The sequence below is a fragment of the Microtus oregoni genome, unplaced genomic scaffold (genome assembly GCF_018167655.1).
Source record: "Microtus oregoni isolate MIOR12 unplaced genomic scaffold, Mior012 000118F_ref0000498, whole genome shotgun sequence".
NCBI lineage: Eukaryota > Metazoa > Chordata > Mammalia > Rodentia > Cricetidae > Microtus > Microtus oregoni.
Genome location: NW_024544747.1, coordinates 2,329,938 through 2,355,185, shown reverse-complemented (window position 1 = coordinate 2,355,185; position 25,248 = coordinate 2,329,938). Strand labels below are relative to the sequence as shown.

Genomic DNA, 25,248 nt, shown 5'->3' with positions numbered 1-25,248 from the left:
AGGCTGATGAAACTAGGAAGATGGAGCCTCACTCCCACTGCTTGAAGCTTTAGTCACCTCACCCCTTGGGGTAATCTCCTATCCCTCACATTTAGACAGTTCTAGGGAGTTTGTGGATTTGTCTTAAAACTAGATGATAGAGCTAGGGTGAAGGTGAATGCCTATAATCCCAGGACTCTGGAGGTTTAGACTAGTGACTAGCCATGAATTCAAGGCCAACCTGTTCTCCATGAGGAACAGTAGTCTAGGCTTTGGTGGCTCTCTGTCTAAAACACAGAAAGTGAACGACAGGACTAATGCTCAGTGTGCCTAGCATACACACTGGCTCTGGGCCTGGCTTCTTTAGCATAAAATGAAACCAGGTGGAGCATGCCACAAATCCCGGTATTGGGGGGCAGACACAAGAGGATCAGAAAGTCAAGGCCATCTTCCAACACAGAAAGTTGGAGGCCAGTCTAGGAGGAATGCCACTCCTTTTGAAAAACCAACAGCACCTACCCCCAAATCTTCATGCCCCAGTCTGAGAAAACAGTGACACAGCAGCCCATTCCAACCACGTATTCCTAGTGAATCAAAAGATCTTTCTGATAGAGAGAAGAAAATATGGCTTCCAGATGTGCAGGGTTATTTTCTGCGACTCACATCTGGAATTATCCTGAGCCAATTGAGTTCATCCTTGTGCACAGCACTGAGGACTGTGGTAAGTACTCCCTGCTGGCCCTGTGGGAGGCACTGACAGGAAGGTTTGGGGAGCATGGAGACCCCCACCTGTGCAAATGAGAAAGGCAGGAAGGCTGCTGGCCCTGCCACCCATCAGATACTCTGATGTTGTGCTGCCGCCTTGTGGCACTTCTGTACCAGTTCCGTTTTAATGCGCCTGGTTTGCTGGGGTCTCTGCTTCAATTCCTGCCACAAACTTGGGTGAGTGGGTTTGCTCAGAGTTGGGGTGGGGGGATGCTTCCACTGCTCTGTACCCATCTGATGTGATTCTATCCTTCTTTACTTCATTCCATTTATACAGTATCTTAATAAAAGAACAAAATAGCTGTCATAGATGTTCTGCCCAGGGGTTGTTCCTGAAGAAACTTCATAAACCACATTGCTGGTTCTTCTGGCCCTGCTGTTTATAATGAGAAACGATTGGCACTAAGCAAGAGTGTGAAATCGACGCCCTGGGTGAGATTCAGAAGCACAAGAAGCCTGACAGTGACTGTCTCTCTGAACAGTGTCTAGTTACCTTGTTTGGTATGTGTTCATGTGCAGAATCCAAGGAAAAGGACCTGACTGCAAAGTGTTCTAAGACTAGAGTCTCGTGCCCCATGTGCTAAAAGTCGACCCCAAGCCTTGCCCGTGTTAGCAATTCTTCATTATGTTGTGCGAGTTTGTTCAGAAAGGACAGACTTCAAAGGGGAAATTGTGGAACTGTGAGTGTTGCTCAAGGGTAGAAAGCTTGCCCAGCAGGCCAAGGTCTGGTAATAGGTTTTCTGCCCCTCCCCCACAATAGGTTTACTGATATGCCAACGAAGCCGAATGGAAAAATAAACAACAGGTTTATTAGAACAATGCCACTCCCAGGTGGGCCCTGTGGTCCCAGAGATTGGGACCTGAAAAGTCATTCCCCTGAAAAAAAGCAGGAAGATTTTCTAGGTTGTAGACAAGGGATCATGACATGTCAACCATACAAACCATGGGCTTAGGCCAGGACTTAGGTGACTGGCAACTTCAGAGGAGGAAGCTTCAATAGCCACCAAAAGTATGGCTTTTTGACACCTTTCCTTTGTTGGAGACTCTCTAGGCGGGCAAGGTTTGGAGCGGGAGAGAGACAGGAATGGGGCTTTCTGGATTGTGCAGGGGGTGAGGTTCCAACCAAACACTTCAATTTGATCCTCAGCACTGGAAAAAGAAAGCAGTGAAAAAGACATGGAATTTTCACTGTGCAGAGGAGGACCCATGCCCAGGCTTTTGCTTTGTGGTAGGAGGAGTGACCCATTCAAGGGGGGGAGATGGTCACTGTGCAGGCATTTTGAAGTTGTATTTGAGGGAAACCACACACCCTAACATTGGTAATTGTTGTGTGTGTGTCTTAATGTTGTCCTTGCGATCCTGTAACTCACTCTGTAGACCAGGCTGGGTTCACACTCACAGAGATCTGCCTGCCTCTGCCTCCTGAGTGCTGGGATCAAAGGTGTGTGCAGAGTCAGGGAGGGATGGAGGCAGGAGCTGAAGCAGAGATCACGGAGGAGGTTACTTAGCCGCTGGCTGGCTGGCTCTCTCATAGTTGCTTCAGTCTATTTCCTTATGCACCCCAGGACCGCCTGCCCAAGGGGGCACTACCCACAGCAGGTTAAGTCTTCCCACATCAACCATCAATCAGGATGATGCCTCTCAGGCTGGCCCACGGGCCAATGCGATGGGGAGGAACCCCTCGTCTCAGATGACTTAATTTGGCAAAGAAACCACACAGAGTTGTGGCTCAGCCACTGTCTCAGGCAGCCCTGGGTTGGCCTGAGCAGTGGGAACATGGCTCTGAATCGGGTCCAGAAGGAACTGCCTGGTCACAGAGGGATCGTCTTGCTCAGTGTTCTGCAATAAGGACAGTCTTACCAGGAAGGGGTTTTCTCACTGACCATCCACTCCCTTACAGGTTATCCTTCCAAACCCCTAAAGGTTTGCTTTCACTACCAAAATCTATCACCCTAATATCAGCAGCAATGGCAGCATCTGCCTGGACATCCTGAGGTCCCAGTGGTCCCCAGCATCGACTGTGTCCAAAGGTAGAGACACAGACATGGACTCAGCATGTCTGTCTCCTGTACTTTCCCCTCTTGCTGGTAGTGTACATGGGAACTCAGGAGGAGCAGATGGCTTGCCCAGACCACAGAGCCCTGCCCAGTCCTGTGCCCACTGTAAGGAGATGGCATGTGAAGCCCAGTACCTTTGCCCTAGTAGTTCTCAGCAGTCAGTTACTGTGTGAAGCTCAGAACTGCTAGGTGGGGAGAAGAAGACAGCATCAACCCAACTTGCATTTCACCTAAAAGTCAAAAGGCAAATATTAAATATGAAACGCTTCTTTTCCTTCCTTCCTTCATCCAAGGAGGACCAACACACACACACACACACACACACACACACACACACACACACAGAAGCTTGGCTATCACAGTGCTCTTAGCCACGGCTCCATCACGAGCATCTTCAGTTTCTAAATGGTCCACTTATCAACAGGGCAAGGGAAGGCAATCTTAAAAGGGCTCATGTACTTTGAAGACAAATGACAAAATGATGAGTTTAAAAGTTGAGAGTGTTGGGCTGGAGAGATGATTAAAAGCACAGGTCCTGAATTCAATTCCCAGCAACCAAATTGGGTCTCACAATCACCTAGAATGAGATCTGGTGCCCTCTTCTGGCCTGCAGGCACACATGCAAACAGAACAATGTAGACATAATAAATAAACCTTTTTTAAAAATTGAGTGTGTGGAATTATAGAGGTGAAGGTGGGATATATGTGCTGGAATGCTCTAGCACAGAGTTGTTACACACACACACACACACACACACACACACACACACACACACACACTGCCTCTGATCTCTACAGAGGTTGGATTTGCTGCCACCTTAAGGCCAGGCCAGGCCTGAGGGCTAGAAGTGAGCCAAGAACTTTCTGCCTAAGTAGAACAGATCTCATCCCAAGAAGATAAGGTACAGAGTGAAACTACTTTAAACAAACATTTCTGAGCAGGGTTACACTTGGTTAGAAACAGATAAGACAAATGTGTTTAGCATAACATAAAAGGGCTCAGATTTGGTATCAAGAGCTTTGGCAAGAGATGCCTTGGGAACACCTGCTTCTTGCAAATTCCCGACATGCTTCCCGTCAGGGTCCTGTAGTTCCACAGTGCCTTTCCTCTGGGCCCCACTTGCAGGTGACACTTTTCCAGGACTTGTTTTTCTGTTTGTTCTGCTTCCCCTTTCCCTCCTCTGCTTCTGTCTAGACTTGTCAATCAGGGTTGCAAAGAAGGCGGGGGTGGGGCAGGTCTTTGCCTCTGTCTTTGCACTTCATCTCAGAGTCGCTAGTCTGGAGCAAGGTGTAAAAGAGTCGGGCACAAGGAAGCTCTCTGGATGATGCTGATGGTGAGGGGGAGTGATTCTCAGTCAGGAGCTGGCTCTCCTCTCGGGATGTGTGTGTGTGGTATTTGGTTTTCTTTCCTGTGACACGCAGTGTTCCAGGCTGGCAGCATGCTGTGAACAAAGACAATTGCATTCTCTCATCTCCTTAGCTGGGACTTGGCAAAGGCTGAAAACAAATCATGCACCTGCTTAAACTTTCTGGCATGACAAAGAAGCCTGTCCCCTTCTCTTCCACAGGAAGTGCTTCTAGACTACACTCGAACAAGCCCTAATTAAGTCTTTCCTGGATCCATCTTTTTCTCCAGCCTTTTCTTGGACTTAGATGTGTAATTAAGAGGAATATCAAGAGACAACATTTCTCTTGACCGAAGGGCTGGGATGTAGCTCGGTTGATAGAATGCTTGCTTGCTTGTCTGGCATGTCCAGTGTGCCCCGAGTTCAGTCCTCAGTGCTGGGGTGGGGAGCGGGGAGAAACAAGAAAAAACCAAAACAACAAAAACCAAAGAAACAAAACTGGCATAGGGCTCAGCTGGAGAGCCTGGGGTGTAGTCTGGAGGTAGAAACACCTGCCTAATGTAGACGAGGTCCCTGGTTGGAGCGGAAAAGCAAGCTAACAGGAAAAATTAAGATGATTTTGATGAAAAAAATTGATTGCAATTATAGAACATTTTCTCAGATGTTTGTTTCTCGCATTTTTGTCATTTTGTCTCTTAGGAAGAAATGCTTCCAGCCAATACAGTCACACTCACATGCTCACTCTCTGACACAAATGCATACACATTCACACATTCTTACACACACATACACATTCATACACACATGGATACACAGTCACACACACATGCATACACATTCACCCACACATGCATACACAGTCACACATACTTACACACCTGCATACACATTCACACGCACATGGATACACAGTCACACACACATGCACACACAGTCACACACACATGCATACACATTCACACACACATGCATTCACAGTCACACATACTTACACACCTGCATACACATTCACACAACATGCATACACAGTCACACAAACTCACAGACGTGCATATACATTCACACTCACATGCATACACATTCATGCACACATGCATACACAGTCACACAAATGCATACACAGTCACACATACTCACACACACATGCATACACAGTCACACACACATGCATACACAGTCACACACACATGCATACACAGTCACACACACATGCATACACAGTCACACACACATGCATACACAGTCACACATACTCACACACACATGCATACACAGTCACACATACACACACATGCATACACAGTCACATATACTTACTCACATGCATACACAGTCACACACAAATGCATACACAGTCACACATACTCACACATGTATACATAGTCACTCATCACACATGCTTATACAGTCACACATATAAACATATGCATATATAGTCATACATACATACATGCAAACACACACATACATTCACATTCACACTCACATACTCACATGAATTCACATACACACATGCATACACAATCACATACACACATATACATTCATGCATTCACACACAGCAACTAACACTCACCTGCATTCCTATTCACATACACACATGCATTCCATTCACACTCGCACACACATGCATACACACTCACACATAACGACATTTTAGTTGAGGGTAGAACATGTGGACACGGTGGTCCTTTAGAATTGTGTCGCGGAGTGACACGGTAGTCCTCTTTTTTTTTAAATTTTTTTTTAAATGTTTATTTATTATATATACAATATTCTGTCTGCATGTATGCCTGAAGGCCAGAAGAGGGCACCAGACCTTATTACAGATGGTTGTGAGCCACCATGTGGTTGCTGGGAATTGAACTCAGGACCTTTGGAAGAGCAGGCAACACTCTTAACCACTGAGCCCTCTCTCCAGCCCCCACGGTAGTCCTCTTAATTTGTGTTAGTAGACTCCGTTTGTGTGCAGTGCACATTACATGTTTGCACAGGGATAGACCTGCCTACCGGTGAGTATCTTAGGACCATCCTCGTCCCAGCTATGTCTGTACACACTCAAATTTGTGTGCTTTGTATACAGAGAGAGACTTAAACAATTTGTCATGTATCAGGGCTTTCAAGGCAAACCTCTTTCTCCCAAGTGTGTGAACCACCGATGTTAAAGAGCAGAGAGAAGCAGAGACTACATCTGGAGGACAGAAAGAGAGGGTGGGGTCTATACGAGACAGGGAAGCCAGGGCTTCCAAGAGCCATCCTGCCTGGATCAGAAGCACCTGGCCTCAGCTGCTGGCATCTCCACAAACCTACTGTTCTGGCTGGGTGACCTGGGGCATGGCTTCTCTAAGCCTCAGTTTCTCAACTGTGAAATGGGATGAGAGAATCTACTTCACAGAGGCGTGGCAAGGATTAGATGAGGTCATGCCCATCGAGTATCCTGCTAATTTGATGTGCCTGTATGACTTCTGTCTCTCTGTGTGTGTGTTTGTATTTTCCTGTCCACTTTACTCCCCTTCCAGGGGTCTGCTAATGCTGTTTCTTAGTTGAATGTTTTTTCTCCACCTGCTCCAGGGCCCATTTGCACTTTTTACACCAGCGTAGGGAGTGCTGGGAGCTAGAAGACTGATTCCTGGTAGCAAGGCAGCTACCCAGCTTGGGAAGGAGAGACCAAATGAGCTCTAGGAGAGAGGTCTTAGCCTCAGAAGCTCTGGCTCTGGCCTACTTTCCTTCTGTAATTCTCGTACAGGCCAGAAGATGGGACTCTGGACCCTGAAGTCAAGGGCCAGGGCACTGCCTCCACATCTGAACTAAAGGGAAATCAGATCCCTTGCCCTGCCCTGCCCCTCTTACTGTGCTGAGACCTGTCTTATGGGGTGGCCAGGTATCAGGGACATTCTCCCTTTGGCCACCACCTTTGTTCAGGGCCAGTCTAATGCTTCGGGGTTGTCCTATCAACCATCCCACCCTCTGGCAGCTTTTCCAAGATAGGGCAGCACATCCTCCAGGAACTCCAGGACCAGCCAGGCTCATTGTCCTCAGCTCCATGGAGACACGTCCCCTGTCACATAACCAGGTTCCTTCTGTCACATACCTTTGCAGTTTCCTTCACAGTGGCTGTCATAACTTACAGAATGACCTTGTTGACTTACTAACCCTAACCTAACCCCTAAGTCCCAAGGGGGCAAACTTTTCTCATTGCTGGTTCCCCAGCACTGAACAACCAGGTCTGGGTACATGAGATCTCAGCAAAGCCATTGTAATCAACAAATGCTGATTGAATCCCTGCTTAGTGATTGCCTGATCAAGACTTTGTTTAGTTTTCCTGTGATGCTGCTTTCTCACTAGTGAAACAGAGAGGATAGAGACACCACAACTGCTGCAATGAACGACACATTTTATATCATTAGGTCCTGGTATGTAGAGGGGCTCCTGAAAACCTTTAATGGTCTGATTTCTTGTTATACAGGGAAATGAAGTCTGCACTCAGTACCCAGCGCTCCACAGTCGACAAGAGCATTTTCTAAGGCAACACTCACTTCTACTGCGCCTTTCGACAGCACTTTCTGTGTTGGCCTGGTTGTGGCTACTCTGCACGTGTTACCATGCTTAATCTTCACTCTAGACTTGAGCTGTTGGCGTGCTCTTTATTTCGGCTCAATAAGATGTGTGCTGCGCATGTCGAGGCCTGAGGACAGCTTACAAGAGCTGGTTTTCTTTTTATTTCATGTCGGTCCTGCTGATGAAACTCAGACAATAAGGTCCTGCTGGACCTCCATACATTGATGAGTAGACTGCATAGTGCACATGTGTTTGCAGTCCTCTAGATGCTCAGCATCCTTAGCGGCTGTGTGGAGTGCAGAGGCACAAATCATTGTTTGTGAGATGAGAAACTGGACAGCGGCTTTTTATAGAAGATCAGAAATAAAGGTGCATGGTGTGTGTGTGTGTGCGTGTGTTTTGCACATTCCTGTGTGACTCACATGGGGAGGCCAGAGGTCTAGGTCTCAATAGCTCTTTACTTATTTTTTTTAATGTGCACCAGTTGTTTTCCTGCGTGTGTGTCTGTGCACCACATTCATTTCTGGTGTCTGAGGAGACCAGAAGAGGTGGACCCATTCTGGGACCGCCATTGTGGATGGCTGTGAGACACCATGGGAAACCAGCCCAGGTCCTCTATGAGAGCAACAGCTTCTCTTGCTGCTGAGCCATCTCTCTAACCCTTTCCACCTTATTTGTTAAGACAGAGCCTCTCAATAGATGGAGCTCCTGGTAGATTGGTCTATACTGGTTGACTAGCAAACCCCAGAACGCACGGTTTCTATCTTCCCCAGTTCTGGGGTTACAAGCTTTTGCCACCAAACCCAGCTTTTTTCTCAGGTTCTGGGCAGGGGACTCAGGTCCTTAAATTTTCATAGGAAGCGCGTCTTAGACAGAGCCATCTCTCCAGGTATATAGTCCCTTTCCAGGGACATCAAGGCTCAGTCTTGTTTCCGGTTTTGGTTCCAGACAAGGATGGTATGCAGAAATTGTGACTTATTTGTTCATTTATTTTGAGATAGGGTGTCACCAGGAGTCTAAACTGACCTTGAACTTCTTTCGGCCTCAGCCTCCCAGACTGGACGGTAGGCCCGCACCACCACAGGGATAGAACTTGGACTTATCATATTCCTTTCTGGAGCTTTGGCAGAGGCTGCGAATGATTTGCATGGTTGCTTTGCCACCAACAGTGTGGACTCACCTCCAGCCTCAAGTGATAGTGCCTATGAGACAAAGGGCCCTTTCTCTCTCTTAAGACTCGCTCAGAGGATTAACTACTTTGCTTTCTTGTAAAACCAGATGGAATTGACTGTGTTACTCATCATTTTCCAACCTTGCCTCAGATCTGTTAGTTCTGCTGTTAGATAGTAATTTGTCTTAAAGCTTTTTTCTTATTCTTTTTTGTTATTTATGTACTTATTTTTTAAGGACAAGTTGAAATTATCCTCAGTTCAAACTCCACTGTCTGCTGTCAGGCTTAGAGGCAGGTAGACCTAAGTCTCAGCCTGTGGAGGGGCCTGCCTGCTGCCTGTCTGCGCTCTCTAACGCTCTTCAATCTGGAGTTAATAAGCCAATTAAGAAGCCCCTCTTCTCATCATTGCTTCCTCCTGCCATCTTTGTTTCTGAGAGGGATTTTCTCCTAATTTAAAAATCCATCATCCGAGGAAGAAAATCCGAATAGCTAAACCCAGCACTTTCCCAGAGTCGGTGCAATGCAAACAGAAGCAGTGGTTTTCCTTCCTAGCAGGCAGTTGAAAGGACCTCTGAGCCCAGAACCCCCAGGCCACCCTGAGGGAGAAGAGGAGGCGGTTTCCAAGGCAACCGGCCCAGGGAGGGGTTGGCTCTCTGGCGCCCTCCTGCCCTCTTCCTGGAAGTTCAGGATACTGCCAGATATCGTCCACCTGTGCTCCGCGCTCCGATTGGCTGCTCGGTCCGCTCTCTGATTGGTTGTGGCGGGCACCTCGCCGGCTGGTGGCTATGAAGGTGGCGCTGGCTGATGGTTGAGCGTTGGCTTCAGGGTTGGGGTCGCCGCATGTGCGATCCGCTCCCACGGGATCAGAGGGCGAGGACTGCTGCTGCTCAACCTGGAATCCACCGGCGAGACCGGGCTCCGCCCGGCCATGCCCGCCGGGAGCAACGAGCCGGACGGCGTCCTCAGCTATCAGGTGGGCCCCGCCTCCCGCTCCTCCCCGGCTCAGTCTGGGTCGGGTGCCCACCGCCCGGCTCCCGTTCCAGCCTGGGCTCCGGGCGTGTCCCCGAGAGCCGGGGGATGGGGGGGGGGGGGGGCGCGTGGGACGCCAGGGGGCGCTCAGGGTGGCCAGGAAGGGTGACCTTGGGCCGAACCCTGAGCCGCCGGCACCGCCGCAGCCCCCGCATCGCCTGCTGCCCGGTGTCCCGGACCAGTGACCTCTGTCCGCGGGTCCCCTTTGGCGGCAGACGCCGGCTTCTGGCCTTGCCTCGCATTGCCTTAGGTGGTCGAGAGGGTATCCGGGGACCTTCGCGGGTCTTTGTGTTTTGATTCTGGTTCCTCGGTGGCTAAGAGGAAGCCTTGCAAAGACCCTGAGAATGTAGCCAGCTTTGTGTATCGTCGCCCTGCTGTCCAGACAGCCGATAAGTTCTGAGGAAGGGATTGCACATGGACCAGGGAAGCCAGGAACGACACCACCAGCCTTAAGTAGTTGATGGTGGAACTGCAGGGGCGGTTGATATTAGGAAGCATTTGGACTAGGTAGTAAGAGTGTGTGGGTTCAAGTCCCGGTCTGTTTCTTATAGGCTTTCTCACCTTGTGCGTGCTACTTGCCTCTTTGAACCTCAGTTTCCCCATCTATTAAAATGGAAATAGTAATGTTTGTACGGTTTACTTCACAGGGCTGTTTTAAGGACTCTGTGAATCACGGTTTATTGTGTGAGCCCTAATAAGCGAGTAGTAGCTTTTTGAATTCTCACCCACCCGCCTTGTGAAACCCGGATCAGATGTGATTGCTGCCCTGGAAAGAGGATTTGAAGGAGGGAAGGGAACCGAGACGATGTTGTTGCAGAAGGGTGGTGGGTTTTGGAAACAAATGCCCGGTTGACATGGTAGTGGGGTCTGGGAAAGGCAGGGGAAACTTCCTGAGTGTTGCGACACGGGTGTGACACTCCCTACTCCTCTTCTTTCCTGGCAGTACTATTTGCTTGCCAGTCACCAAAATAAATACATGTGAGATTTTTGGGAAATCTTTCCATATCTGATCTCATGACATGCCATGTTATAGTCAGCTTCTGTTTGGGAGACAGAAGCAAAAAGAGGCCAAGGTCTTGCTCCTCCCAGCTGCTGGGAAAGGAAGAGAATTAGCTTTGTTTGTTTTGCCATTGAGAATGCTGGGGATGGACTGCCTTCTTACTTAAAGGCAGACACCCTGCTGCTGAGCCATATCCCCAGCCTGTGTTTGTGTGTGTGTGTGTGTGTGTGTGTGTGTGTGTTCGGTGGCCAGAGTTTGATAACTGGTATCTTTATCACTCTATCTTTATTTACTGAAAACATGTTCTTGCACAGAACCTGGAACCATTTTAGCTGGCCAGTGAGCCCCTGGGATCTGCTTGTCTCCCCCACCCACTCGCCCCACCCCCACCCCACCCCCAATGCTGGCTGCTTCCATGGGTGCTGGGGTCTGCGTCCAGGTCTTTATTCTGTGAGACAAGCACGTCACCCATCTTCATTTCACACAAAATACTAGGAGCCTGAGGCAGGAGGATCATGTGTTTGGGGTTCACATAGACTACATAATGAGACCCTGTCTCAAAAGATCTGCACAAGGAACTGTGTTGTTATAAAATCAGGTGCTTTGACACATCTCAGACCATCCTGTGAGTGTACATTGACGCACATCGTAGGAGATTTTTCTAAGAAGAAAATGGGCAAAGGTCTGAAGAATGACTCTCAGCTGAAGGAAAGGGGAGGTCAGAGACTTGGAAACAGAGGAGAGGATGTACAACAGTCCTGTGGCCGATAGGGGGCGCGTTCTGCAAGGACGTATGGTGGAGCCCAGGGAGCAAGGAGGAAATGGCGGGGTGTGTCCTGGGTTCCTAACAGCTAGACACCTTGGCCCCCACTGAAGAAGCTGATATGTACCTGAGGACCAAGAGCAGTCATGATGAGCTTTAGTCCTGCTCAGATTTCCTCTGTTGAAAGATTTCTCTGGCTTCTGTGGGCGATCAAGCTCGGATGTGAGCAGACCCTGTGTCTAACATGCAGAATGTGTGCGGGTTATGGCCAGTACATAGGCACCCTTAGGTTTCTGCTGATGGTCGGTGGTTTGGGTTTCTGAACAAACAATAAATATGTTCTTTACATTGAGCTATTATTATTGTGGGTCACGGAGTGGAGAGAGAAAAGGGAGGGACCAGCAGGTGCTCGTGAAGTCAGGCTTTAGACACAGGAACTTGAGAATTCGGAAGGGGAGGAGAATGGGGACTGAAAGAGAAAAGGAAGTGGGAATGGCCTGGAGGAGACATAGTCAACCAATGGGCAGTGACCTTAGTGACCAAGCCCCCTGTGTGCCCACCCGAGAGAGCTGGACCTTGCAAAGAGAGTAGATTGTGTGACTCGATGGAAGCAGAGAGGTTCCAGACATCTCATCCCCCATCCCAAGACTAGAGTTTTCTCTGGTGGACTCCAGCCCTGCCCTTTGATTCTCTTCACAGCCGGCTCCACCGTGCAGCCAGCGGGGTTTAGAAATGCCAGCCAGATCATGTCCTCACTTGACCCCTGCCAGCGGCTTCCTAGTGAATTTTAGAATAAAATCCTAACTCTGCGGTGGCTTACCAAGGTTGGACCTGACTGAAGCCTTGCCCATCGTGCCGGGAGTGCCCTTCTCTCTCACCGTGCACTCCCACTCTGGCTTGCTTTGTGTTTCTTTGGTATGACCAGCTCCCTCACAGCTCGGGAATGTGTCCTCTTTCTAGGACACTCTTCCAGCTCGGTGTCGTCATGACTCATTTGTATCTCCTGAAGAATAGCTTCCCCTGACCTCCACCCTGAGTCACACTGCTCCGTAGGATGCTCTTTGTGTTCCTCCCTAGCACACTGTGTATGAGTCTTCTTGTTTTGATGTCCTGCTGTCTTCTTGAGGAAGTTTCAGGAGGGCAGGGCGTGCAGGTGACCCTGTCTCATACATCGCCCAGTGTCCAGTTAGTGCTTGGCTGCTGGAGGGGAAGACTCGGGAGGCTGAAGTCTTTCTCTTAGGAGCTCGTGGTCTACTAACAGGATTTGCACGAAGCAGCAGATGGCTGTTAGTGGCACACTCATAAGCTCCCCGTTCTTTGGTACCTTTGCTCAGGTTAGCGAGCTGCAGAAACTTTCCCGTCTCTTCTCTGAGGAAATTCCATTCTGGCCTTCAGAGCTGGTTCCATGGAGCTCCACCAGGATTTGCCACTCGGTCTCCTCTGCCCACTCCTCCCGCCAAGCACTCCCATGTGTCCACTCTGCTCCTGCCACTTGCCCGATCTTCCCTTCGTTGCTGTGTGAGCAGGGAATGCTTTCTATGTGCCGGGCACCAAGCTGGCTGCTTTCCACGTGTTCCCCTTTCTTTAGTGACAGCGCTGAGGATTGCACCCGAGCCTCACACATGCCCGGCAAGCACTCTGTGGCTGTACTGCCCAACCTCACATCCCAGTTATCTTCCTGTCATCCTGAGAATATGCACCTGTATTGGTCCCACTGCATAAACAAAGAAATGGAGATGCAGTGAGGTGAAGGGACTTCCAGAAAGGGCAGAGCCGCTGCTCTCCCAAGGCTGTGCCCTCAACTACTGTGCGTTACCACAGCTGTTTGTCTTGCCATCTGGAGCTGCGCCTGGCCCTGAGTGAGGACCAGAAGAGCTTGGAAAGGCACACAAGGAATGAAATATATTGGAGTACAGCCGGCTGGAGTGAGGGAGGCCAGCCCGAGGCTGCTGGCATGATGCAGGCTGTGTCAACGTGGCCTGCATCATCCACCTTGCTAAGCTCTCTGAGGTGTTACTGACATTTTAGGAGTTGATGAGCCCTTACAAGTTGGGAGTAATAGAAAGCAACCAGACAGCTTAGGGAAAGCCCTACTTTGTGCTAGAACACCCGACAGCCTCTCAGTTCTGCTGAACAGCACTTTCAGAATTGACCAGAAGGAAGTGCTGGAAGGACTGGGAGGTTGGGCATCACAGCGTCCAGGTAGGTAGTGCTGGGCATCACTGGACGTCCAGGGAGCGTGGGGACAGTGGACAGAGGGCATCAGTGGGACATTCAGGAAGCGTGGAGACACTGAACAGAAGGGCATCAACGGGACGTCGAGGGAGCGTGGAAATAGTGACAAGGAAAGCAAAGAAGCCTGGCTTTTATGTGCACCAGTGCTAGAACAGTTGTACCAACTCCAAACCCCGGAGACAGACATAGGAGCAAATGGCTGTGATCCCCGCACTTGGAATGTAGAAGCAGGAGAATTAGTTCAAGGTCAAAGCTAGGGAGATGGAACAATGGATAGAGCACTTCTGGACAAGTGTGACCACTTGAGTTTGAACTGTGAGACCTGCATAAAGGTAGGAAAAGACAGACTGGACAGAGTTGTCCTCTGACCTTGATAGGTACACCATGGCAGCACATGCCTGCATACACTATACATACGTGCACACACACACACACACAGACACACACACGGTGTAATGCTTAAAAAAAGATGAATCAACAGTTAAAAACACTTGTTGCTCTTGCAGAGTACCCTAGTTCAATTCCCAGCACCCGATGGTGGCTCGTAACCATAACTCCAGTTCCAGGGGCTCTGATGCCTTCTTCTAAAACTGGGCACACAAGTAGTGCACACACACATATATGTGCAGGTAAAGCACTCATACACATAAATCTAGAAAAAAGTTCACAATTGATGTTGGCTACATAGACAGTTCAAGGCCAGCCTGGGCTGTGTGAGACTCTGGCTAAACAAACAGCCAGGAGACGGTGCCAAACCCTGGCGTGTGGGCGATGACTGAGGCATACAGCCGGCTGGAAGAGCATGCCCCTGTCTCTTACGGTAGACCGGGAACAAACACGCAGGACAAGAGTTCCCGAAGGAGCTGTGGCTTCTAGTGTCCATTGACTTTGGCACAGGAACACAGAACCTGTTTGCTGAACAAATGAACGAGCGGCTCCAGGGAGAGCAGATTGGCATCCCAAGGGTCATGGTCAGTTTGTGGTAAGCAGATGATAAGAATTTGCTCAACACTACTGAACAAAAGTGCCAATCCTGGATGGAGTTTGCCCTGTCACCTCATTGCAGAATAACAAGCCGACCCCGTCCTCTCCTAGCAGGTGGGGTGGCGTGAGAACCTGTGGGTACCCTCTGCCATGCCCTTCCAGCTCTGCTGGGAAGCTTTGTAGCAGAGCTGTGGGCCAAGCAGAGCCGTGGGCAGAAAACGGGGCAGCTCAGGCTGCACGATTACTTTCTAGGAGCCTTAGATACCCATCTCAGTGCTGTTTGCCCTGGCAGCGTAACCAGGGCCCGTAGTCATCAACACAAGGAAAAGCAGCAAGTCGGCTCTAAATGCGCTGCTAGGTTACAGCAGCACACCTTAGGAGACTTGGCCATTTCCCATAAGGTAAGAACAAGTTCACGCTAGCTGTGGTTGTTAGGGAGTCCAAATACACACACTGCACTAGCCTCTTACTGCCTCCGTGACATTACCAGAGGCAGAGTGTCTCAAACTACCTGTGTCTACATGGGAACAGTTCTGCAGTGGTAGTCTGATGCCTTTGCTTGTAAGCATAAGCTGTCGCCAGGGCTGTGGTTCTGGAAGCCTCAGGACAGAGTCTCTTTGTTCCTTCCCATCCTGTTAGATTAAGACTAGCCCATGTTCTTTGGCTCTTCGTTTCCCCCTTCTCTTCTTCCTGCCTCAGGGCCAGAAATCACGTCTTAAAGGCCAAAAATTTTACCTCAAATCTTCCTCTCTGATTCTACTACTCTGCCTCTTTTGTTTGTGGATGAATTTTGGAAAATATTTACATGGCTGAGAGTTTTCCTTGCATGCATGTGGATGCTTCAGTTACCCCAGAGACCAGAAGAAGGCATTGAATTCCCTGGAACTGTAGTTACAGGTGGTTATGAACAATTATGTGGGTGCTGAGAACTAAACCCAAGTCCTTGGCAAAAGCAACCAGTGTATCTAACAAACCATCACAACAACCTCTAAAAGAAAGGATCTCCCTGTGTAGCCAAGTCTGGCCTAGAATTCACTGTGTAGACCAGGCTGGCCTGGAATTCACTGTGTAGACCAGGCTGGCCTGGAATTCACTGTGTAGACCAGGCTGGCCTGGAATTCACTGTGTAGACCAGGCTGGCCTGGAATTCATTGTGTAGACCAGGCTGGCCTGGAACTTGTGCTCTTTCTGCTTCAGTCCCCCACGTGCTGGAGTACAACCACACCTGGCTTTACAATGCTTTAGATTACAGGAAGTTACTCTGGAGTTTACGTAATTTCCAACAGACTTCTTGGAAGGTCAGTTGATCAGTGATGTGACCTTTAGCTGTAGTCTTAATTCTCTTTTGCCAGGTAAAGTCACAAACTCAGATCACTGGGGATCAGATGGGCATCTCTCCAAGAGCCATTATTCTCCAAGTCTGTGCTAATTAGGAGCGACTCTAAGTGGGGTTCAAGGGAAGAATGGCAGAGCCACTGTGGAGTCTCTTTTCCCAGCAAACTGCTGGAGGGTGCAAGGGACAGGGCAGCTCATGGCTCACGACTCCTGCCACAGGCCTTGTGGACCGGTGTTTGTAGGCAGTGAGGAAGTTAGTGAAGGCACTCAGGCATGTCCAACCTTTCACCGTGAGGCAGGCACATGGCTGTCATCCACAGAGTTCACGCTCGAGAACTGCACGGCTCTTTGTTTCAGAAAGCCACCAAAAAGATCTCCTCTTTGCTTCTTTTGTTCTAAGCCAAAGTTGGACATGCGCAAGAAAAGTAGAGAGCTGGCTCAGGCTCGGCGGCCAGGCTTCCACTGAGGGCCAGAATCCAGGTGAAGAGGCAGATGGACCAGGGGCTGGAAACAGCTGAGAGCTGCTGAGCAAAAGGACTCTTGGGTATGTGAGGTCCTGGAGCACTGACGGCTTGGGAAGATGGTGTGAATCTCAAGCTGGTCTCACTGTGGGTATGAATCCATGATTAGTTTTCTGGAACACTCAAAATTGGCACTGCCTTTGCTTTGGGCACTATCAATACATAATTAATAACAAACTTGAACCTTGTAACCCCTCTCGGCTCCTGTGAGATCTTACTTTGTCTTGATTTAGGACTTTGTGAAGATTAAGTATGTGATATCTGTAGCAAAACTGGTAGGCGTTAAGTAAGCCTTTTGTTGAAATTAGTTCCTGTTCTTTGGTTGACTAGAAACCCAGGAGGTAGGTCTGAGGATGTCCTCTGTGCGGAGTGCTCGCCTGGGGGACCTGGAGCTCACTCTGCAGCACTCAGCAAAAGCTTTCTTGATGTTCTGGGTGCGAATGATGGTTGGGGGGAGTGCCGCAGCTGAAGACTGCAAACATTGGCTCCATGGGGTGGACTGGGGATGGAAGAGGTGTTTGAGATAAAGTTGGGATGCTCGTACCAGAAGAGGGATGGAGTTCATTTGGGCACAAGTCCAGAATAGCCAGCAGGGGCAGTGTGTCTAGAAGGGGTTCTGCGTGGCCTGTGCCCACAACCTTCATTCTCCCTGCAGCTTCTTGGCTGTGTCTAGGAGTTAGGGCATTATGTAATAATAATTAGCCCTGTTTTTGTCTTTTTCTTTGTTCATCACTGAAAGCAAGGCTTTAATTTACCAAAATCAGACTCATTTTTTTTTTCTTGAGACCGGGTCTCACTCTGTAGCCGTGACTGTCCTGGAACTCAGTATGTAGACCAGGTTGATCTTGAACTTAGAGATCACCTGTCTGTGCCTCCTGCGTGCTGGAATTAAAGATGTGTCACCGTGTCCTGCTTCATTCATTTTCTTTAGTAATAATTTTTATGTTTTGTAATTATAATATAGTCATGTCCCAGCTCCCTTTTCCTTTCCTCTCTCCAACCCTTCTCATTCACTCTCTTGCTCTCTTTCTCACATCATAGTCTGGTTTTCTTTAATTGTTCACACAGACACACACACACGTGCGCGCGAACACACACACAACACACACAGTATATAAATACAGCCTGCTCGGTCCACATGTCGGCTGTATGGATGTGCTCTCAGAGCTGACCTCTCAGTGTTGGATAACTAGTTTGGGGAGCTTTCTCCTGGAAAAGACAATTTTTTAAGGATCATAAACAGCACTTTATCTCTCAAGACATGCCATGCAATGTCAATGATTTAATTTAAAAAGTTTATTATCATTTTTGTTCGTGTGTACGTGTGTATTTGTCTCTGAGTGTGTATGTGTGTGTGCTTGCGCACATAGGCACTTGCGAGCACACATGCCTGTGGAGGCCAGAAGAGGGTGTCAGATCCCCTGGAGCTGGAGTTATTGTGGTTGATTGAAAGCTGCCTGATTTGGGTGCTGGAAAGCAAACTCTGGTTCTCTATATGAACAGCAAGTGCTTAGCAACTGACTCTCTCTCCAGCATCCCAGTGTCAAAGCTTTAGTTGAATTAGCCACCTCAGCTCTAACTAATCCCTGGGACCGTCCAATTCAGGCTTAATAGGAGGCATCATTCATGAGCCACTCAGAGGAAATATAAAAAGAGGATTACTTTACATGTTGTTTTTCCAATTCACTACTTCCCTCCCTCCTGCCCTCCCTCTCCTTTTCTCTTAAGCGTGTTTAATGTGTTTCCTGTGAATATAATCGTTCTTGAGTCACAAGGCCCTCTGAGACTCTGGTAAAAGTCGTGGGCAGCCCCCCACACCACCAAACATACATGCACACATACTGCCCCCTCCTCTGAAGCATCCACAGGTATTCTAGGAATTCATGGACTCCACATTGGTAAATCTTGCTTTCTGTGGACAGTGATGGTGGCAGAAGAAAATACAACCGGACTGGGTGGCCCCTGCAGCAGCCATAGACCAGGAGGCCCAGTCTTTTTTTTCTTTTAAACTTAACAGTTTCAGACAATTTTGGCATATGCTTGAAATTTGGGGAACATTTCAAATGTCTATCAAAGGAGAAACATTTGCATAGTGAATCACCCTGTGCCCATGACTTGGCATCAAGAATGAACACACATCTTGTTTCTTCTCTGTCTCTCTCCAGACTCTAATCCCAGCTGAAGGGCGCCTTTTACAATGTATTGATGGCACATCACAGGATTATTAACTGAAAAGGTTTTGCAGCCTGATAAGCCTCTCTGCTGCTGCAATAGTCTAAGTCAGAGCAAACCGAATTAGAGAAAGCCTGGGTTTAACAGATACCAGCGCTCCCAGGTGGCATTCCAGCCCCCCAGAGAGGAGAAGGAAGGAAGACCAGAAACCACTGTTTGTTGTCTGTGGGGCAGTTTAAATACCCTGTGGGTGTGGTCTTGAGCATCTCTGGGGAGGGTCATCTTTTGTTGGTCTTTCTTGGAGCTGGAGTCTGGACTGAGACAACTCCCAGGAGAGGGGGCTTGGGATGGAACTTCCAAACAATTACCATACCTTAAAAAGTACCTGAGAGCAGGCAGATCTCTGTGAGTTCAAAGCCAGTCTGGTCCACATAGCAAGTTCCAGGACATCCAGGGTTACATAGAAAGACCCTGTCTCAACAACAAATTATAAATAAAGGATTATAATCAGATAGCCATTCTGTTTAAATTTCTGTGAATTAGTTATAATTATAATTATTTTTTCTTTTATTTTTTAAACATGACTTTATGTGAGCCAGGACGCACGTTCATATCCCAGTGTGGCCTTTTCAGTGTTCCAGCTGCTAATGGATGCGGATAGTGACTGCTCCTCTGGCGGACAAAGAGGACGAACATCTGTCAGTGAGCTCAGCTCTGGATAACCAAGATAAGAAAGCTTGAAGTTTTCCAGTAGTTGACTTTACTCTCTCTCTCCATACACAACGACATACATACATACATACACATAACACACATATAGATATGTATATATACATATATAATGTTGAAGATGTGTTTTTTAAATTGTTATAATTAATTTTATTCTTTGAGATTATAATGTATTTGTATCAGTTATCCCTTTCCTTCCCTCCCTCCCACCGCTATTGATTTATAGTCTTAGAGAAATCTATAAGTTCTACCTCTCTTCCTCCCTCTCCATATTGGCACCTTGTTCTGTGCTATGCCGGCTGTCTGCTGAGATGGTACCAACTATTATAAGTGATGCTGGATATTTAAATATCAGCTTGGAGACTAGCTCTAGCTGGATAGTAACTTGGTAGTCAACATTAATAATTACCTCCATATCAAATTATACCTGGCTTCAAGAGACTATATGATAACATAAAGAGTTCAGAAAGTAGGCCATGTGGTAGTGGCGCACATCTTTAATCCCAGAACTTGGGAGGCAGGTGGAACTCTTGTTAATTCAAGGCCAGCCTGATCTACAGAGCAAGTTCCAGGACAGGCTCCAAAGCTACACAGAGAAACCACACACACACACACACAACATGAGTTCAGAAACTAATATTCCTCATTGGAAGTTACTTGTCACGTGCTGGCATTGTCCTAGTCAGGAAGTGACACCTGTCCTGGAGCTTACAGGGACGCATGCTGGGTTCAGTGTAGGCCACTGTGCTGGGCTCTAGGGGACACTCACGGATGACAGTGTGTTTCCATGCTAAGTGTGGTGGTACATGCCTTTAAGCCCAGCAGAGGCAGGTAGATTTCTGAATTCCAGGCTAACCAGGGCTACATACTGAGACCCTGTCTTAAAAAACAAATCAAGAAGGCAAGAAGGGAGGGAGAGCAGGAGGGAGGGGAAACTCAGGACCTGAAAGATAAGCTAGGTAAGCAGAGCGCATGTGAGTAAAGTCAGTTGTTTTCCACTAAAACGTGGTTCCTAGCCCCTCGTGCACACAAAAGAGAACAGAAAATGATTCTGCAGGGAAGACTGTGGACTCTGCAGCTTCTCTGCAAGTAGGAGCCTCTGTGCGCTGGAAATCGTGTTCATCATATGGGGCTGAGGGAGGTGCGGAGGTTAAAAGGTGCATCTGAAGATTAACTGAGCCACGGTGGGCAGGCCTTTAATCCCTGCAGTGGGGAGGCAGAGGCAGGTGGATCTCTGTGAGTCTGAGGCCAGCGTGGTTTATAGACTGAGTTCCAGGACAGCTAGGGCTGTTAAGCAGAGAAACACTATGTCGAAAAAAAAAATACTATATAGGCCAATTTCAGTCTTTTTCCTTCCTCCTCTTCCTGCCACCCCTCTCCAGGGTCTTTCTGTGTAGCCTCCCAGACCTGGTTCTCACTATAGAGCCCAGGCTGGCTTTAAACTCATGGCCATCTTTTTGCCTCATCTGTGATTACAAGTGTGAACATCGTGCTTGGCTCTGAAACATTAGCTTCATCTGATAATTCTTCGGTGTGTCTCTCCACTTATGGCCTGCACCACACCAGCCCGTGGTCCAAAGGGAAGCAGTCTTCACTGACCACAAGTGGCCTGGTCACCATTCGCATTGGCACTTGGCCCACATGTCCCATGTTTGTTCTGATTTTAGAGACTTTGAGGCAAACAGCTTTATTTCCACAGTACACTGCAGAGGGCACAGAACATTCTCTTTTGTCCCTGTCCCACCCCCTGCCCGCCCTCTTTTATTATCCACTTCCCCAGCAGAGCAGCTTTCTGTGCTAAGTCCGTAGCTTGCACTAGGGTGATGCCTTAGTGCAGGACATTCTGTAGGCTTAGATGTTTGATGACATGGCCCCCCCATGCTTAGACCATACAGACTCATTCCCGTGCCCCCAAATGCTCTGTGTGTGACCTTTTAGCTCCTCCCCCCAGCTCTTCTTTTTTGGTCGGGGGGAAGGAAGGTTTCCAGACAAGGTTTCTCCCTGAAGCCTTGGCTGTTCTGGAACTTACTCTGTAGGCCAGGCTGGCCTTGAACTCACAGTTCAAATGGATAGATCTAGGAAAAAACATATTGAGTGAGGTAACCCAGACCCAGAAACACAGATATAAAATCTACTCACTCATAAGTGGCTTTTAGACATAAAGCAAAGAAAAACCAGCCTACAATTCACAACCCCAGAGAACCTAGACAACAGTGATGACCCTAAAAGAGACTTACATGGATCTAATCTACATGGGAAGTAGAAAATACAGTATCTCCTGAGTAAATTGGGAGTGTGGGGGTAATGGGCAAGGGTAGAAGGGAGGGGATGGAAAGGAGTAGAGAGGAGAAAAGGTATAGCTTAATAAAAACAGTAAAAAACAAACAAACAGATCTGTCTGCCTCTGCCCTCCTGAGTGCTGGGATTAAAGATATGCGCCATCACAACCAGTACATTCTTCTTCTTCGTTTTTTTTTTAAAGATAGATTTATTTATTTATTTATTTATTTATTTATTTATTTATTATGTACACAACATCCCTTCCATGTATGCTTGCATGCCAGAAGAGGGCACCAGATCTCATTATAGATGGCTGTGAGCCACCATGTGGTTTCTGGGAATTGAACTCGGGACCTCTGGAAGAGCAGTCAGTGCTCTTAACCTCTGAGTCATCTCTCTAGTCCCTACATTCTTCTTTTTTATTGTTTCCATAGCTTTGTCTTTTCCTGAATATCACAGGGCTGGAATTATTCAGTACATGGAATTTTCTTCCTTTCCTTTCCTCTTTCTTTCTTTCTTTCTTTCTTTCTTTCTTTCTCTTTATTAAAAGCAACAACAAAACACCCCAAACCGACTTCCCTAGAACTAGTGATTGTCCTGCCTCGGCTTCCTGAGTTCTGAGGTTACAGGAGTGTGCTACCACACTGGGTTAAAAGTTTATGGAGAGTTAATAATTCTTTTCAGTTTTCTTTTCTCTTCTCTATGCAGTGCTATAGATGGAGCACAGGGCCTCATGCATGCCAGGCTCACTCTCCCCCACCGTCCTGTGTCTGCAGGGCCTCATGCATGCCAGGTCAGCTCTCCTCCACCGTCCTGTGTCTGCAGGGCCTCATGCATGCCAGGCCAGCTCTCCGCCACCGTCCTGTGTCTGCAGGGCCTCATGTATGCCAGGTCAGCTCTCCCCCACCGTCCTGTGTCTGCAGGGCCTCATGCATGCCAGGCCAGCTCTCCCACACTGTCCTGTGTCTCCAGGTCTCATGGCCTCTTGAATTGGCTTCTTTCACTTAATAAAATGCATTTAAGGCATTCATCTTCTTATGACTTAATAGTTCATTTCTTTTTCAAGCCCACACTACTCCATTGTCTAGATGGACCACAGTTTATCTGTTCACCAAGAAGGACATCTTGGTTGCTTCTAAATTTTAGCAATTATGAATAAAACTTCTGCATGCTTCTATGTTCAGGTTTTTGTGTTGATTTAAAACTTTTTATAACTGGGTTTCCCTGTGTAATAGTCCTGGCTGTCCTGGAACTTGCTCTATAGACCAGTCTGGTCTTGAACTCACAGAGATCTGCCTGCCTCTGTCTCCGGAGTGCTGGGATTAAAGGTGTGCTCCACTACCGCCAAAATAATGATAATAATAATAGTAATAATAATTATAATAAAGTTTTGGGTGGTAACTATCAACACTGATTTATAAAGTAAGAATTTGTTTTTGGAAGAAACTGTCTTCTAGTGTGGCTGCAGAATTGCGTTTTTCCCCAACAGCAAAGAGGGAGGTCTGTTGTTACTAGTGTCCTAGATTCTTGACCATCCCAATAGCTGTGCAGACCTTGCTTTTGAACAGGGTCTGGCTGTGTACTGCATAGTCCAGGCTGGTGTGGAACCCATTGATCCTTGCCTCAGCTTCCCAAGTGCTAGGATCAAAGGTGTGCGCCACCACCGCCTGCCCCTAGATACATTTTAAAATCACGTTTCTTATCTACTTGTTTTGTATCTTGTGCACACATGCACATGCCATGGCGCCCATGGAGAGGTCAGACGACGACGTGGGGAGTCAGTTTTCTTTCCATCGTGCGGGTCCTGTCTCAAGGATTGAGCTCAGGTTGTCAGGCTTGGTGGTGAGGGCCTTTACCTGCTGAGCCATCTTGTTGGCCCTGCACAATTTTTTTTTTTTTAAAAAAAGAAACAGCTAATGGTTTGAATAAAAATCTAATAGGCTTATTGTTTAACCTGCTTGAATTTTCTGAAACAGAAAATGGTGTAAGAGCCCGCGATCCCAGTGCTAATGGCGCTGTGCTGACGGCACCCGGCTGAGTGGACGGAGTGCAGTGTTGCTGCTGACTGTATTCCATGGTGGTGTTTTCTGTGAAACCCTGTGAAAACCCTGGATTCTCGGTGAATTCGTATTTAGGTTTAGATGCTTTATCAGACTCAGGGACGATTTATACCGCAGTCCCCAGTCACTCATTGTCTCTCGTTGCTCGCTGGCAGCCACTGAAGGCCTGTGCAGTCCGCAAGCGGTTTTCAAGTGGTGTTTGGGAATTTTTAAAAGATATTTTTCATTTATTCTGTAATGAAAAGCCTCTCTCATCTGCTCTGGTTCACGTGGAAGAGAGCCTAGACAAACTGTCACCTTCCCAAGTGAAGGGTTACCTTGATAGCACTGTCCTTCAACGAAGGCTGATCAGTTCAAGTGTGTGTGTGTGCGCACGCGCGCAAGCGTGTGTGTGTGTGTGTGTGTGTGTGTTCATGCGTGTGCGTGTGAAAGTGTGTGCATGTGTGCGTGTGCATGTATGTGTGTGTGAAAGTGTGTGCATGTGTGTGCGTGAGCCTGTGCGTGTGCGTGTGTGTGTGTTGAACCCAGGGCCCTGCACAGGCTAGACAATGCTTCTTGTTAGATGTTACAGTGCACAGACTCACTGATCTTAGCATATTTGTTCTGTGTAGCCTACTGAAATCCTGTCCACACTGAAGCGCAGGTTACTTGTAGTTGGCAAGGACCCTCCAAAGCAGCTGCTGGTGCCCGTGGCCGTGTGTCTGCTGCTCTTCTTGCTTTCTTACTGTCTGATAAAACGGGAGGGTTCAAACACGTTCCAGACCTGTAGCCAGCCAATTTTTGTTTTGTTTTGAGAGGGTCTTACTGTGTGGGCCAGGCTGGCCTGTAACAGTCACAGATATTCTTGCTCCTGCTTCTGAAGTGCTGGGTTTGAAAGCGGACGCCACTATGCCCTTCTATCAGCTGTTTTGTTTTGTTTTTTTCAAGAAACTCTGATTTCTTTAAGTAGAGAATGATATTTTCAGAGGTCATAATCTTGGTGCCAATGATACTTCGAGCTACGGTTGATCATGTGTTATAGGCCTTTGAAAGGACAGAGGTTAAAAATATCTACTAATTTAAAGCTATTTATGGACAAAGGATGTGTCGTATGTTTTCACTGATGCGTTCCACGTGAGAAAGACGTAGCCTTTTTATTTACCTTCTGTCTCTGCTCTCATGTCTCATTTCGAACCCTTTGAGAGTCCTTCCTCTCAGCCACACTGGGGATGACACAGTTCACACAGTCAGTCACCGCACAGCACACTGTGCCCTCAGATGCCGA

General features: G+C 47.9%; 1 protein-coding gene and 1 long non-coding RNA gene across 4 annotated transcripts in view; both read left to right on the top strand.

Moving 5' to 3' along the window:
• The first annotated feature begins 9,614 nt into the window (after positions 1-9,614).
• Positions 9,615-25,248, top strand: part of LOC121444239 (electroneutral sodium bicarbonate exchanger 1-like) — a 34,487-nt gene continuing 18,853 nt past the window's right edge. For 2 of the 3 annotated variants that reach the window (XR_005973760.1, XM_041646039.1), the window contains exon 1: positions 9,615-9,849. Coding sequence is in view for 2 of the 3 variants with exons in the window: in XM_041646039.1 (XP_041501973.1) it covers positions 9,681-9,849 (169 nt within the window). In the remaining variant the exon portion in view is untranslated. The remainder of the gene's footprint in view (positions 9,850-25,248) is intronic. The other variant, XM_041646040.1, reaches the window with a different exon arrangement.
• LOC121444240 lies at positions 15,021-16,938 on the top strand. The gene is made up of 2 exons (XR_005973761.1): positions 15,021-15,288; positions 16,623-16,938. It is a non-coding gene; the product is annotated as an uncharacterized LOC121444240 (long non-coding RNA).